General features: G+C 30.7%; 1 protein-coding gene and 2 non-coding genes across 3 annotated transcripts; 2 read left to right on the plus strand and 1 right to left on the minus strand.

Moving 5' to 3' along the window:
• Positions 1 to 610: 610 nt before the first annotated feature.
• On the plus strand, positions 611 to 717 carry LOC149516185 (small nucleolar RNA R71). Its single transcript, XR_016346750.1, has one exon. It is a non-coding gene; the product is annotated as a small nucleolar RNA R71 (small nucleolar RNA).
• Positions 718 to 11,266: 10,549 nt separating this feature from the next.
• LOC149516186 (small nucleolar RNA R71) lies at positions 11,267 to 11,373 on the minus strand. Its single transcript, XR_016346759.1, has one exon. It is a non-coding gene; the product is annotated as a small nucleolar RNA R71 (small nucleolar RNA).
• Positions 11,374 to 13,272: 1,899 nt separating this feature from the next.
• LOC111291466 (CASP-like protein 4D1) lies at positions 13,273 to 15,641 on the plus strand. Its single transcript, XM_022883250.2, has 3 exons — positions 13,273 to 13,856; positions 14,032 to 14,167; positions 15,258 to 15,641. The coding sequence occupies exons 1-3, from the start codon at positions 13,708 to 13,710 to the stop codon at positions 15,504 to 15,506; spliced, it is 534 nt and encodes a 177-aa protein (XP_022738985.1). The 5' UTR covers positions 13,273 to 13,707; the 3' UTR covers positions 15,507 to 15,641.
• The last annotated feature ends 896 nt before the right edge of the window (positions 15,642 to 16,537 follow it).

Raw genomic sequence — 16,537 nt, forward strand, 5'->3', positions numbered from 1 at the left:
TTAGCTTGGATGTTGGCATTGTTAGCTTGCATCAACTGGGTCAACATGTCCTTGAAGGTTGGTTTCTTTCTTAGGGTAGGTTATAGTTTGGTAGATTGGTGCGATAGTTGTTGGTTTGGTTGTTGGTGACTCAGTAGTTTGTTTGATTTTAAGAAAAGTTAGGGTGGTTTCACCATCCAGGATTGTAGGTATTGCTATAAGGACTGTTGCTTGCTTTATTTTGTTGGATGTAGTAGAGAGGTTTTACCCTATATTGGCGTCTTTTTGAGGAATGGGATCTTTCACATATGTCGTAAGATACAAAGGGACTTTATATGGCATTAACAAGGTTGGCTTGTGTTTGATTTCCCTGGCCTTCAATATTTTTTGTAAAGGTAGCTAATTGAGAGTTAATGGAGGTAATGACATTAACTTCAAATAAATTAATAGACTTTTTACTAACTTTTCTTTTCATGCCCCGTTGGTAATTATTGGTAGCCATTTCTTCTATTAGCTTATTAACCTCCTTAAAAGTATTGCTCATTATAGCCCTTTAGCAGCTAAGTCTAGAGTGGTCTTCATGGGTGGTGTAAAATCATTGTAAAAGATTTGAATTTGGAGCCACTTAGGTAAACCATGATGTGGGCATTTTTTGAGCAATTATTTAAATCTCTCCTATTCATCATATAAAGTTTCACCATCAGCCTGCAGAAAAGTGGTGATCTCATTCTTTAGCTTTACAGCTTTTACTGGTGAAAAATATTTTGCTAAGAATTTCTAAACCAAATCATAACATGTTGTAATTGAGCCCGGTGGTAAACAAGACAACCTATTTTTCTCTTTTCTCTAAGAGAAAAAAGATACAATCTTAGTCTTATAGCTTCATTAGAAACACCACTGTAATGAGAAGTGTCACATAATTCAAGAAAATTAAAAAGATGGAGATTTAGATCATCACTTGGTAATCCTTCAAATTGCACAGAAGTTTAGACTATTTGTATAATCGAAGGCTTTATCTCAAAGTTATTGGCTTGAATAGCTAGCCTTTGAATGGATGGCTGAAAATCGTCTACATTGGGAATTACATAGTCCCTTAAAGTTCTTTGCCCTTCATATTTGCATTTGCCATAGAAGTAAGTGCTAGTGGTGTTGATTGCTCTTTTCATCTTCTTCTAAAGATTCTTTCTATCTCTTGATCAATTGGAGCTAAGTTAACACTTTTGGATCTATGCATGTAAACAAGAAAAAATTAAAGAAAAGTAAACAAAAAGAAAAAGATTTAGATTATAAGAGCTTAGGAATTCTATATTGATATTACGAATACTGCTATAATCCTTGGCAATGACACTAAAAACTTGATTGATGCTTTTTGTATAGAGCCTACAAGTACATAGATCAAGTAATAAAGTGAAATATTCCAAGTAACGCCTCTTTAGGTATTATAGAATATAATGTTGGTTAGTTCACAAGTTCCAAAGGTGAATGGCTAAGATCCTATATCTAAACAAATGAATATTTAGGGTTTTAGGGTTACAGAGTTTAAGTAAAGATTAAAGGTGCTGTGTAGCCAGGGTTCTGAACTTTACCAATTGTCACTTAGGAAGTAAAAGATTAATGCTCACAACCAATCCTAAAGCCAAGAATTAAAAGATTATAAAATAAAGAATTAAAAGATTGTAAATAAGAAAGACGAATTGCTTTTCAAGAAATAAAGATTGCATAAAAGAAATTAAAGAACATACAAAAGAAAGTGTAGCTGAATCTTGCAAACAAAACAAAAAAACTTGGATCAATCTTAGAAAAGGATGTTTAACTGAAATTAAAGAAAACAAGAAACAAGATTTGTAAACTTAAAAAACAAGAAAAGAGATCTTTGAATGAAATACTTCTTAATTGAAAAAGATTTAAAGAATAAAAGCTTGGTAATTGGCAAATCTATCACCTAAGTCAATACCTTAACTAAAAGAAATAAAAAACTTAAAAAAACTTAGAAATTAAAAGAAAGAAGAGAAATGAGGAGAAAAATGATTGGAATGAGGGAATGGCCTCTTTATTTATAGAATGAGATTCGATTAAGGGGTGGAAGATTACAAGATGCATTTTCAAATTGAAACTCTAGAGGATAAGCTAGATCTTTATCTTTCAAGTTGCATGAAAAAGAAAAACTCTTCAATCTTGAATGCCTTAGCCGAACATGATGATCATTTTGACCCTTGATCTTCACTTGATGAAATCTTGATAAATCCTCCCTCTAGGTTCAACTATAGTGGATTTTAATAGAAGATAAATTTGTTTTTCATCCAAACTCTTGATCTTCAAAATGATAAAGTCCTCATTCTATCAAAACTCTTCAAGACTAAGCAAAAGACTCATGATTGGTTTCAAACTTCTCTTGGTCGAATGGATTGAGCTTGGAGAGTCCAAACGCTTATAAAATTTTATTCCTCCTTGCATAGTCGAATGTGCTAGTGTCCTTGTACAAGTCATTCTCTTCATGGTTAAGCAAATAAGCATGTTTATCTTAAACTTTCACCTTGGCCGAATGTGATGAGGTCTAATTAGGCTTGTGCATGCTTGAAAATAGACCAATAGTGGACGACATTATGCATGTAAAATTGGGCTGAATGTGAGCTTTGCATGATTGCATGCATGGCTTACATGACAATGCATCTTGAGCTTGAAAAATCTAAAGCCATGAAAATAACATGAAAAGCACAAAAAATCATCAAAAAATTAAACTTTTAACATCCTTTCGACATGTAAAATCTTTATAAATTTTGGTGCTATCAACATTAGGCTTAAAAGGGGTGATTAAGGATAAATATATAAAGGTTAGCTTTAAAGGCTTAGACGATCGAAAGATGGCCTAAATCATCTTCTTAGTTAAGTGTAGCCTCTTATTTTACCTCAAGAGATATTCAAGCAAATTCTAAAATATGTACAAAACGTCAAAGATCAATGCAATTCTGTATCTACATAAACTTCAACTAAACATACTTACATCTTAATGGTAAAGATTAAGTGCTGAAGAATTTTAAAATATTGTAATAAAAAGGAAACATATTCAAGAATTCATCTCATGCCTTCATTAGATTCATTCTTTTCTAAAAAGCTATATTCAAAGGCAATCAAAGTTATTATCATTGGATTATGAGAAAGTAATCAAGGGAAGCGTAATGATTTTGAACATGATATATAAAGCTTAAAAAATAAAAAATTTAAAAAAATTTTGAAAAATTTTGCCCAAAATTTTGTCTCCCTATAACTTAAATAACATATTGTCCTCAATGTGTGCAAATAAAGCATAAAAGTGCAAAAGAGAAAAATGATACTCCCCTAAAATCATAAAACCTAAATTTGACTTTGTAGGAAATCCACCATTGCTAAACCTTGTTCAAGTTTTTCATGCTCCTATTTCTTACAAAGATAAAATAAACAAACCAAAACATTATCTATTCCAAAGAAAAAAAATCAAAATAACAACTAAATCTAAATATGCAAACTGAAATCTATTCCCAAGCAGTGCTAGTTATAGTCTAGCTTGACTAATACAAAAATCCAAAGGGTTATATAATTACTCCACTTTTAACACCATTATCCACCTACTTAATGGTCTTTCTATTATCATATCTTTAATAATAAACTCTAAGTGATGGCGCTCAATAAGTGTGGTGAAATTGGCTATATAACCTACCCCAAGCGATGTCTTCAACATAGCTCTAACTGAACTAAGGTAGGTGTGCATTGGCTTCAATACCAATGAAAAAGCATGTAATTGCTCCACTCTTAACACCTTCATCCAACAACTTGATGGCTTTTCTATTTATCATATCTTTAATAATAAATTCTAAATAGTGGTGCTCAGTGAGTGTAATGAAATTGGCTATGTGACCTACCTCAAGTAATGTCTTCAATATAGCACTGGTTGAACTAAGGTAGGTATGCATTGGCTTTAGTACTAGTGAAAGAGATACCACCATGAAAGTATGGGTCTGGGCTCTAAAGTTAAGGGCTCTCTCATGTGTGGTATTATTAGAGTTAGTGCAATGGATGAAGTTTTCTCATCCTTATCACTAGGCTTAATAAGGGTTTCTTGAGGTTAAGTTGATTATAGTAGATAACCCTTATCAACATGCTTTTCCCTCCATTCAATTGGAATTCATGTATTTACTTTTCATAAGGTCGCGAAATCAGTAAGTGTGGACTATAAGGCTCAAAAATTGGTTGACCAAGACTAATGCTAACCATTTCTTAAAATTTAAGTCCCTTAATTGCTCCATCATATTCTAAAATTTTTACAAACCTATATTGCCCAAAATCACTACACAGCTTCAAACCACACCTAAAAGCAACATCTTCATCACTATGATTGCTATTCTCGTCTTTATCTTCCTCAATGGTTGCTTCCTATAGTGCTCCTTATCTTCTTATAAAGTGTTAGATTTGAAATCTCTAGGTAAGGTTTCTTGAAGGTTTGTGTTAAGAACATTTACTAATTGTTCAACCTGCACCTCAAGATTTTTAGAGGAGGTTTTGTTTTGAAGAACGGAGTCAACCAAATTTAAAAACATTTAGTTTAATTTCTCCTTTAAGGAAGGTTTCTTTTCTTGAGGTAGGGGAGAATATTGGGATGATGGTGGGTGATACAAGTAGGATATACTATGGTGGTGGAAGGTACGTAGGCTTAATAGGATAAGTTGGGTTATAAATATGTGTTGAATTAAAGGATTGCCTTCGACTATTGTCCTATGAGTAGTTAGGATAACCTTCATAACCTTGATTATAGGTGCTTGAAAAAGAATGTGATTGTTAACTATAAAAATGCCAATCATTATTATAATCCCCACAATAAACATCATAGTGATTTTGTGAAGTTAGAGCATTAAGCATATCAAAGTTTGACTCATTAATAGCTCACTTAGACTCTAAGCAACTAGATGACCATTAAGCTTGGGAATTCTCCAAAAGGGATGTCACATAGTCTCTATGGTTCTTAGCCTCATATGAATAGAACCCTGACATAAAAGAAAAAGAAATAGATTAGTACAAGAAAATAAACATCCAAACTATAAGCAAAGTGATTAGTATTGATATTGCGACTACTTTTTCAACAATCTTTGGTTATGGTGCTAAAAAATTTTTAGGCGATCTGTAAATGCATAGAATCTTTCAAGTAATATAATGATAAGAATAAGAGTATCATCCTTGATTACTACTTTTTGTATAGTTTGCAAGTATACCAATGAAGTAATAAAATGAAAGTATTTCAGTATCATCTTCAAAAGGATTATAGATTGTAAATGTTGGGTTACTCTCAATTACTAAAGTTGAAATCCTAAAATCTTATATCTAAATAATTAAAAATTCAGAGTTGAGTGTAAAATAAAGAAAACAAAAGATTGAAAAGCATTGTAGGCTTAGATCTTGACTTCACTAATTTTCATTTGGAAAGTAAAAGAGAGTAGCCAAAAACTAGATCTAAAAGAAATAATAATTGCAAACTTGAAAATAAAGAAATATTGAGATTGCCGAATGCTTGTAAGAGAAAGGAATGATTGCATAAAACTAAACTTATTGAACATAAAAAAAAATACTAGTAAAAACTTGTAAAGAAGAATAAAGAAATTGTAAATCAAACTTTATAAAGAAAGAATGCTTGAAAAGAAATAGATCTTTGAAAAATAACTATTGCTTGAATTGAAGAAAAGAAATTAAAGAACAAAGCTTTTTTTTTGGCAAATCTGTCACCTAACCTAATAACTAATCTAAAGAAAAACTAAAAAACTAAAAAAAAAGAAAAAGAGAAGAGAAAAGAAGTGATGGATGATGAAATGAGGTGAATGACCTTTTTTTTTATAGTAAGGGGTTCAACAATGGGGTTAAGTACACAAGAGTTTGCTTTTATTTTAAATGCTAATGGATAAAAGCTATCTTGATCTTCAAAGTGCTTAAACTAAATGGGACTCTTGGTCTTAGATAAGTTTTGGCCAAATGGGGGTCTTGGGATTTCATCTTGGCCATTTGATCATTGCTTGTTTCCATCTTGATTCAATCTTCTGGTAGGTTTGGCTAGAGTGAGATTACAAGATAATGTATTTGCATGTAATCTTATCTTTTATAATTCAAAAGTCTAGATTCTTTTTCATGTGTGACTCTTCAAAGAGCAAACAAAAAAGTCCTTGTCCAAAACAAACATCCTTACTTGAATGCACCTAGTGTCTTTTTTTGTTTGAAGTTACATGAAGTCCTCTTAGATTATGTCTTAGTTGTATGGATGTGGAAGATATGAGTGCTTGTGCATTTAAATTTCTTTAAGGCTAAACAAAAGAGTCATAGTGGATTTCAACTTCTTTTGGCTGCATGGTGTAGATGTCCTTCATGGATGCAAATTCTTCCTTTAGGCACATGACAAATCCTAGTGCAATCAAAATATTTCAAATTTCCTTGCTTTGCTGTATGAATGTGTGGAATTGGGCTAATAGGGTTCGGCTATTAGCTTTCAAGATAAGGTGAATGTGCTTCTTGCATGCTTGCATGCATGGTTTGCATTAAATTTAAGTCCACAAGCCTTTAAACTCTAAAATCATGACAATAATATTAAAAGTACTAAAATCCAACAAAATTTTAAAATTTAATACCGATACAAAAGAGGCTATGTGGATCAAAAAATTCATAACTAAACTAAATATTTTTCCTAGCATTATTAATTTGATAACCATTTACTATTACAACAATAGGGCAACAACTTAAGCCAAGGAACCAAGGTCTCATAAAAAATCAAACATGTATTGAGATGATATAATCTCATTAGAGATTTCATTTCTAGAGGTGATGTTAAAATTGAATGAGTATTGACTATGGATAACATTACTGATCCTCTTAAAACCATGATAAACATGTAGTTAAATATGGTACTAGATACATAGATGATTGCTTAGCACATGTAGGAGATTTTTGGTATGTGCCTTACAAGCCAAGTCAGTTTTGGTGAAAATATTGTCATATTATGATATTTGATATGTTATAAAGGTCATGATTATTTTATCATTGAGCTTATATATACATAATTGTTATTAATGCTTACGTGATAATGTCTTTGAAATATAAACAAAGGTTTGCAAGGGAATTACAATGAGATTGTAATTATGAGATTTTTGCATAAAGCTATATTCCTAAATGTTCCTAGTTGATGCTTTATCAATAAGAGAACATCGATAAAAGCCGTTGAAACTAGCATATGATTATGTTCTTGCTCATAAAGTAAGCAATCGATCTTATAAGTTGAAGTTTGTTTAAACCTGAGCTCACTTATGTATGTTTGTTACATTATCAAGTTCATTGAACATGACCCGAAATGAGAATGTTATATGATAGTTCATATAATATTTGTAGCAACATTTTTATGTGATGGGTATGTAAGAGATCCTTTGACTTGAGATTACTTATTATCTTATATGATGAGTGCTATACTTTAACTTTAACTTACTCATGGTTTTAATAATGAATGCTCTAGTAGGGTATGGTTGGGTATAACATGAAACATATGAAGATGCATAAAGTAATCAAGACATAATCCATTACCTTATGTGATCAAGAGAGTATCTCAATTAGTCTTAATTAAATTAACTCAAGAAATCTTTGGCCAAAGCGAAATAAAAGTTTATATTAGTTGTAAAGTTTATTTATAAATTAATGTTAAGAGTAAGATGTAGCATGGTTAGACATGACTGAGTAGACACTAATTCATGTTCAATGTTAAACCAAGATGCTTAGTGGTGAAAGGATATTAATTATACTACAATACCATGCACATATATGTTTTCAAGTCATATTGACCTTCCTTAGCAATTGGGGATCATGGTAATGTAGCTAGAATTGATCATGATCTATAAACATGAGGTTCGATAATTAGAGAATTAGTGATAAAATCTAAGTTTGAACTAAATGATTACAACACCTATATTTATTACCAACATGTTAAGGAGCCTAATGGGTCATACATAATATGACAATTATGAAAGATTAAAATTGGAAAAAATTAAGTTGGACTTAATTTGGATTGGGTTAAGCCTAAAGTAGAGGAATTGATGTCAGTAAAATTTATAGTAATTTACAAGTCTATTTCAATTCAAAATTTTGAAAATTTTCTTGAATTTGGTGCATTTAAAGTGTAGTTGTTGATTTTTAGGTTTGAAGCATATGGGACGAGAAAACCATGTGATGCCATGCAATGCCACGTAATTCCACACAAGATTAAGGCCATCTTAATCCATTTAGTATTCAATCAATGCAAGATTGGAGTTAGTTGAATCAAAACTTGGAATAGGAATCCTACAAGCATTTGGTTATTAAAGAATCCTACTTAGAAAAGGACTCCTACATATATTAGACCAAGAAGAGATTTTTTTTAAAGGAGGACTCTTTGATTATTTTGAAAGAGTTTATATTCAAGAAGTGCTTTTGGAGATTAATCTCAAGGGTTTGAACTAAATGCAATTACATGGTCTTGGATAATCATGCTAGCTAAAATTCTCATCAAGATTGCAAGATAATAAATGGCATGGCACATGTATGATCAAGATCAATCTAAGAAACCCCATTTGGCCAAGACATTCCACAATTGAAGACTCAATGTTCGGCCATACCACTTCAAGATCAAGATAAAGCCTAATCTTTTTAAAGTTTGATTTACAATGGGACTTTGTCATCCCAATCCCCTTCAACCAAACCTACCTTTATTAATAGGAGGCTTTTATCACTTGCAAATCACTCAATTTTCATCATACTATTTTCCCTATTTCTTTCTTGTTGTTTTCAATTTACTTTTGAAGTTTTCTATAGTTTTCTTAGTTGGCTAGGGTGACAGACTAGCCATGACAAGTTGTTTTCTTTAAAGCATTTTTTAATATAAGTTTTTTTTTATATTCAAGCTCAACAAGCATTCTTTCTTTTCAAGTTTCAGTTTGTAAATCTTGTTGCAATATTTCTTTTATGCTTCCTTATTTTTGGCAAACATTCATTATTTACAAAAGCTTTCGATTCTCTTAGTATACAAGTATATTGATCTATACTTGAACTACCAAGTGAGAGTTGGATAGTTGGTTTTTGGCTTATAAAATTTCTATTTGCATTGTTTTCATTGTTTACTTTTTTTTAAAATCAAATCAATCTTTTCATTTGTTTAGAGATAAAGTTAGTAGATTATCAACTTTTGTACTTGATTTACACCCAACCATTAAATCATAATCCTTGTGGCAATGATACTCTACTTACTCACATTATTACTTGATGTGATTTGTGCATTTACAAGCGATACAAAAAGTAGCAATGAAGAATTATCAAGTAGTTTCGTGTCTCCATGTTGTAGAAATAGGCATGCATGAGAACCTATTGAGAATATAGTTGCTCTATGTTAACTCTAAAGTAGAAGATCCCTCTTCTATATAAGGAATATAAGATGTCCCTCTCTATCTAATATAAGACATACATGATGATTGTTAAGTTTATAATCTTTATAAGTTCATTTTAGTTTTGAAAATTTGAAAATTTTCTTGAATTTGGTGCTTTTATGTGTGAAATCTTGATTTTTAGGATTTAGGTTAATGTTGACGTGAATACCATGCAAATCATGCAAGAAGGTTGCATGCATAAACCATGCAAATCAAGAGCCCAAGGGATTTCCATCATATGTTCAGCTAAAGGATGAAATTTTATTAAAGAAAGACTCTTGTTTATCTTAAAAAAGTTTCAAGCCAAGAAGAACACATTAAAGAAGATAATGGCTAGAGTCATTGTGTAACAATGACTTTTCAATTTTTATCCAAGAGAGATTGGATTCAAGATAAACAAATCAAGTAAATTAGTCTTGGAATTTAACTTTGCCAAAACTTTTATGGAATGAAAAGGTCATGTTGACTTAGCGAGATACATAAGCATGGATGACCAATCAAAGAAGTCCATTCAGCAAACATAAGCTCTATCTCATCCTTAAAGATGTATACATTGGCCAACTTTTATCAAGATCAAGATAACATTGTAATCTCTTAGAGTTCAAGATAAAGTAAGACTTTTTAGACTTGATCTCCCCTTGGTTGAACCTAATATTATGAATAGGCTAAGCCATCTCACTTGTAACATATTCTATCCTATTCCATTCCACATCTTCACCCATCTCATTCTTTTATTCTTTTCTTGTTTGGTTTTCTTTAGTTTTCTTTATAAAAGATGGCATACTAGCCATAGATTTGTTTTCAAAGCTTTCTTTCAACACATGTTTATTTTTATTCGAAACTTTACTTTCTTTACTTTGTATACAACTTATTTTTTTCCAAGTACTTATTTACTTTTCAAAGCATTTGGTTATTCTTTTTGAAGCCATTTACAATTTGATCTTACTTTTTTTTGTTTTCTTTTATATTTGACCAATTCCTAAAGCTACCAAATGGCAATTGGATAGTTTGGCTTTTAGCCTATACATTTACAATTTTCATTATTTTACTTTTGCTTTCAGTCAATCTTTTGATTTATTTAAATACAAAGTTAGTAAAAAGTACCTTTGCTACTTGGTTTTACATTTAAAACATAATCTTCATGGGAACGATACTCTATTTCATTACTTTATTACTTGATAACGATCTGTGCACTTATAGGCTTAAAAAAGAGTAATCAAGTTTTTAACCCTTTTGTAGGGGATTATATTAGTGCTAGAAAACAAATATCAATATCGATTCTTTCTACTTTGTAATTTAGCCTTTTTTTATTTTTACTTACATTAATCTAGTTTGATCTTTCTTTGTTTGCATGCATAGATCTCGAAGTGTTGATTTAGCTCCATTTGTTAAAGAAATCGAAAAAACACTTAGATGTCTAAGATATGAGCAACCAACAAATCCAATCCAATGGTGAAAGTAACAAACGAAGGTCATAAAACCCTTAGGGACTATTTCTAAACCCTAAAGGCTCGTAATTATCTATTTGAAAGCTGACAATCCAAGCCAACAACTTCGAAATCAAGCCTTCTATTATCCAAATGATCTAAACTTTTGTTCAGTTTGAAGGACAATAGAATAATGATCTTAATCTTCATCTTTCTAATTTTCTTGAACTTTGTGATACTTTTAAATATAATGGAGTTTTAGATAATGCAATTATACTAAGATTATTTTTGTTTTCTCCTAAGGAAAAAATAAAGAGCGGGTTATCTTTATTTGTTTCTGGCTCCATCACAACATGGGACGATCTAATTGAAAAGTTCCTCTCCAAATTCTTTCCACTAGTCAAGATGGCAAAAATAAGGAACGAAATCACAACCTTTCAATAATTTGATGATGAAACATTGTATGATGTATGGGAGAGATACAAAGAGACATTGCTCAAGTGCCCACACCATGGTCTCCCACAATGGCTTCAAATCCAAATCTTTTACAATGGGCTGACACCATTAACAAGAACAATAATAGATTCAATCATTGGAGGAGCTATCATAAGCAACTATGTGTAAGAGGCATATGAGTTGATTGAAGAAATGGTTGCCAATAATTATCAATGGGTAATAAAAAAAAAGGTCCATAAGAAAGCTATTAAGGTATACGAGCTAGACACCTTTACCTTGATTACATCCCAATTTGCTAGCCTAACCAAAAAGATAGATGCCTTCAGAACCCAAACACCTATCGCCCCTATCCAAGCTATTCAAAGCCTGTTCATAAATTATGACATTTGTGAAGGCCCATATTCCTCAGATAGGTGTCAATATAGGGTAGAAACCGTGCAATATGTCCAAACCAAGCAATCCCATAATCTTGGTTACTTTTTCAAGTGAGATTTTAGGATGAGTTAAAGGAAAGTTTGGGGGATTGATTTAGGGAGGAGGAGGTTGATGTCATGGAGGATACACCAGAAAACAAAAAAGAAGAGAGGGGTGATTTGTTAGGTTTTTTGGCCGATTCAAAGCTTAATATGATTCAGAATGGGTTTGGACAACTGCCTGCAGTGAAAAGTGGTTAGACTTGATTGAAGTTGACCAAGGAAGGGGGCTTTACAGCGAAAGATGGGGTTAGAAGAGAAGAGAGAGAGAGAAGAAAAAAAAAAGAAATAAAGGAGAAGAAGGAGAAGAAAGATAGGGACAAAAAGAATTTTAAAACTAATTTTAACAATTAGTGATAAAATTTTAGCAACAAAATTTCATTGCTAATTGTCCTTACCAAGACTTAACAACAAATTATCTTTTAAAAAATTTAAAAAATTGGATTTTAAAAAACTAAAAATCTAAATTAATCATAGTGATGAAATTGCATCGTTAATTCCACTAAACCAATAATTAGCAACAAAACTAATGTTTTGTCATTAATGACTTATTTAACTCTAAAAAATTTTTTAAAAATAAAATGGTTTATTGTAAACAACAAATAAAGAATAAGCAATAGAAAATTTCTGTTGCTAAATCCATTGGAATAAAGTATAATTAGTGATGGAATTCTTTCGCTAATATAAGCATCATTCCAGCAATTTTGGTGAGAACTTTTAGTAATAAAATTAGTCACGTAATCAATTCCCATTGGTAGTTTTTGAAATTTTACAATGAAATTTCATCGCTAGTTCCGTCACTAAAAATGGTATTCTAAGTCACTTAAATTTGTTGATAATCCATCAGTAGTACTAACTTTTAGTGAAGAAAAATTTTGGTCGATAATTTTCTATCATTAGTTATTTTCTTATATTGGTTTTATGGATTATAATTACAGATATAGATACAATTATAGATTATCGAGATATATATTATAGGTATATAATTAGTACATCATGGACAATGTATCCTTATAGACTTCTTTCTCCAAAATGGTAATACCTAAATTATTTTAACTGTTAATATAATTAGAATATATCATGGATAGTAGGGGTTGCAAATGCAAAGGTATGGAGTTCATGGACACTCAAAAATTGGAAAAAAACAAAATTCTGAACACCAAAATTTTTCAATGAATTTATCTTTCCTAATTCTTTAACAACTCCACTCTCTGCTTGTACCCAATACCCAGCCACAGCCTGTAGTCAGCCAACACTCAACACACAGAAGACGCCCATTACAATAGCTGGATACCCCTAAAAAAAAAATCTTGAATCTTCCGCTGATCATGGATATTTTTATTTGTTTGTTTCAATGCTTGAAAGTTCTATATTAGTTCTTAATTTATAATTCTCTAATTTTTTATTCTTACAATAATTTTCAACCGTATATCCGTCTTTCAAGAGAATTTGAAATTTCAGGTTAGATCTACCATGCAGTGGGGAATTAGTGAGGAGATTGCAAAGAATTAAGTTTGTTCGTTTATGCAAACAACGAAAAGTATTACACGAAACAAATTCGTTGGTTACCATGATGTCACATTGTTTTGAGGTTGTTTATCCTTGCGCCGTTCAAGTAAACAAGGATGGCTTGGAAACATCGAAAGGCCAAACCTGCAGTCATGAGTCAGCAAACGACATTGTACGTCGGGGCCTGCAGTTAGCAGTATCTATCATATCTCTTCCGTCAATTGAATGTTTGAACAGGTAATCAATAATGCAGCCAAACGTACTTCGATAGAACCAGGAATACAAAAAGCAGGGACTTGACACAACCTAGAAATCGTTTGTTGTCTATAAAAGCCTATATGATCTATTCTGATCTTAGTGAATTTCAGATAAAGAATAATATCAGAGGAAGAGGAAACAGTCAAGTGTTGATATATGGCGTCCAAGGCTACGGCAATTGCCACCGTTGTATTGAGAATTTTTACTATTTTATTTGCAGCTGGAAGTGTGGTGGTTCTGATACTGGACAAGGCCACTGATGTAGATGGTAGCAAATTAACATTCAAGAATGTCACTGCCTACAGGTAAACATTACTTGAGTGTCTTTTCAATTTTTGTATTTTTTTGGTATATATAGGAGGATTTTGAACTATATATAATTAATTGGAAGTAGCCCTTTTCAAAATCAGACTTTACCCTGTTAAGTTTTTGCTACAAGTTAGTTTTAATTATTGATTGGAAGGAAATTTGAGTGTGCAGGTATGTGCTGGCCACCGATGTTGTTGCAGCAGCCTATTGCCTTTTGCAGTTACCTTTTGCTATATACTATGCTTGCACCGAAAAGAGGCTACTTCGCGGTGATTTCTTGCCGGCCTTCGATTTTTATGGAGACAAGGTATGTGCTCACCACATCCATGCGACCGGCTAGGACAAATATATATGTTTTACACTTAAATTAGATTTGACAATTCATATATTTGTATCATAATTATTTCACATCGAATATTTATAAAATATTGTATGTCAATTTGTGTAAATATTTAAATATAAAATATATTTTTTTATTTTTCATATCATATTCTCTTTTGTCAAACACGTTAAAATTTTAAATTGTATCCCTTTCATATATATATTTTTTATCGTATTATCATATCGTGTCTACATTATCAAATCTAATGTGTATAAAATTGTTGAATTGATCAAACCGAATAATATAATTTTGATTTAGTAAAGTTAACAATTTTATGATTAAAATCAATGATAAATAAATAAATAATATTTTATATCTACACTTTACCCTATAATTAATAAATGCTTTTAACAAAAAGCTAATTTTAACCCACACGCAATATTAGGTTTTCACCATTAATTAGTAATTGAGATATATAAATATATAAGTAAATTATACGTCTGGTCACTTAAATATTCAATAATTTTTTACTTTGATTATTAAATTGCAAAAATCATAATTTGATCAACAAAATTTTCCACAATTTGAAAATTTTATCACTTTGCTGTTCTTATAGTTGGCTTTTATGATTTTCCACATATGCTAATTGACATGTCGCATGTAATTTTCAACGTGTCATTCAAATATATCTATATATATATAAGTAAATTACACATTTAATTGTTTAATTTTTAATGAATTTTTATTTTAATCATTCAATTTAAAAAAAATACAATTTGATCATCAATGTTTATAAAAATTTATTAATCTTTTAATCTTAATTGTTAATATCTTGTTGTCAATGTGATTTTACAACATTTTGTCACGCATGCTAGAGAAATTTATTATAATAAATTATTTTATGTTTTTTGTTATTCATATTGAAATATCTTCAAATAATATTTGAATAAGTACTTGAATTATATAAGAAAAATAAAATAATCTCTTGAATTTTTGTAAAAAGAAATGCTATAAACTTTTATTTCCTTATAATTTGAACATAAATTAATTTTTCATCACCATCTATTTATTATAGCTGATCGCCTTTCTTATGGCAACAAGTGTTGGTGCTGGTTTCTTGGTCACTGTGGAACTGAAAGAATTTCTGGGTGATTTATTCAAGGAATTTGGGGCAGATTTGAAAGATTCAATGTTTGAAGGTTTTTTTAACAAGGGATATCTTGCGGGGGGTCTTCTGGCAGGCGCATTCTTATGCATGGCTATTCTTTCAATACTTTCCTCTCTCCAAAGGACTGGCATCGGCAGCAGAGGTTTCTTCCGATGATATCTCTAAAATAATTCTTCTTTGAGGCCATTGCCAAAACCAAATACAATATATATACATTTTGTTTTATTTTTGTCTCAACTTAATAAAGTGAAATAAGATGAAAAGCATCACATTCATGCCTATCACTTTGGTGAATGGTAATATTAAAGCTTGATGCTTTTGTTTTTAGCGGTCAAACTTACCAAAAATCCATGTATTATATGAAAATTTGGAATTTAATCTTTTTATTGTGATTAATAGAAATTTAATTATTTAATTATTTTGATTTAATAATCCTAATCTTATCATAAAACAGTGTCAATTTATCACCGTTAAAATCGATGACATGAATTTTGATCTGTTGACATGTACATTGATTGGGTATACATGGTTGAATGATTGGTTGAAAAGGTTTATAATGTTGACATATTAAAAAAATAATGAAACATGGCAAAAAAATCCAACTCAATTCTTTCATAATTTCTCTTAACAAAAAATAAAACTTTTTCCTCTTAATTAACTTAAAAAAACTCCAAAACCATAAACCAAAATTTGAAAAACAAACCCCAAATCCCTAATCCATTTCTTAACTAGTTGAAGATCCTAAATCCCTAACCCCATAACACCCTTAAACTCTAAGTTGAAACCCTAAGAGTTGTCCATTGTAAACGAGAAAAATTTTGATAGTATTGATTGAAATGAGGAAGGTTTCGAGAGCTGGAGATTGTTCGAATGAATGTCATCTTTCATGTTTGGGATTAGGTTTAGTTCGTCTAAAAAGTGTGCAAAGGTTAGATGATTCCATTTGTTTAACATGGTTAATTAAATTTGGTTTAACTTGTTTTAGATTAGGATTGGGATTGGAAAGTAATTATTTTTTATTTATGGATATGTTTAGGTAATTGACTAAAAGGAGTGAAATTGATGGAAAACTGTAACAAATCCAGGAATGGTAAATTTTTTTTTTAGTATTGAGTTTTTTTCTTGAAAATTATAATATTGATTTATTTTCCTAAAAATTTCCATAATCTGAAGAATGTGAAACCTTA

Source organism: Durio zibethinus, chromosome 11 (assembly GCF_047325235.1).
Source record: "Durio zibethinus cultivar Kanyao isolate XHJ-2024 chromosome 11, ASM4732523v1, whole genome shotgun sequence".
In the NCBI taxonomy this organism is placed as follows: Eukaryota; Viridiplantae; Streptophyta; class Magnoliopsida; order Malvales; family Malvaceae; genus Durio; species Durio zibethinus.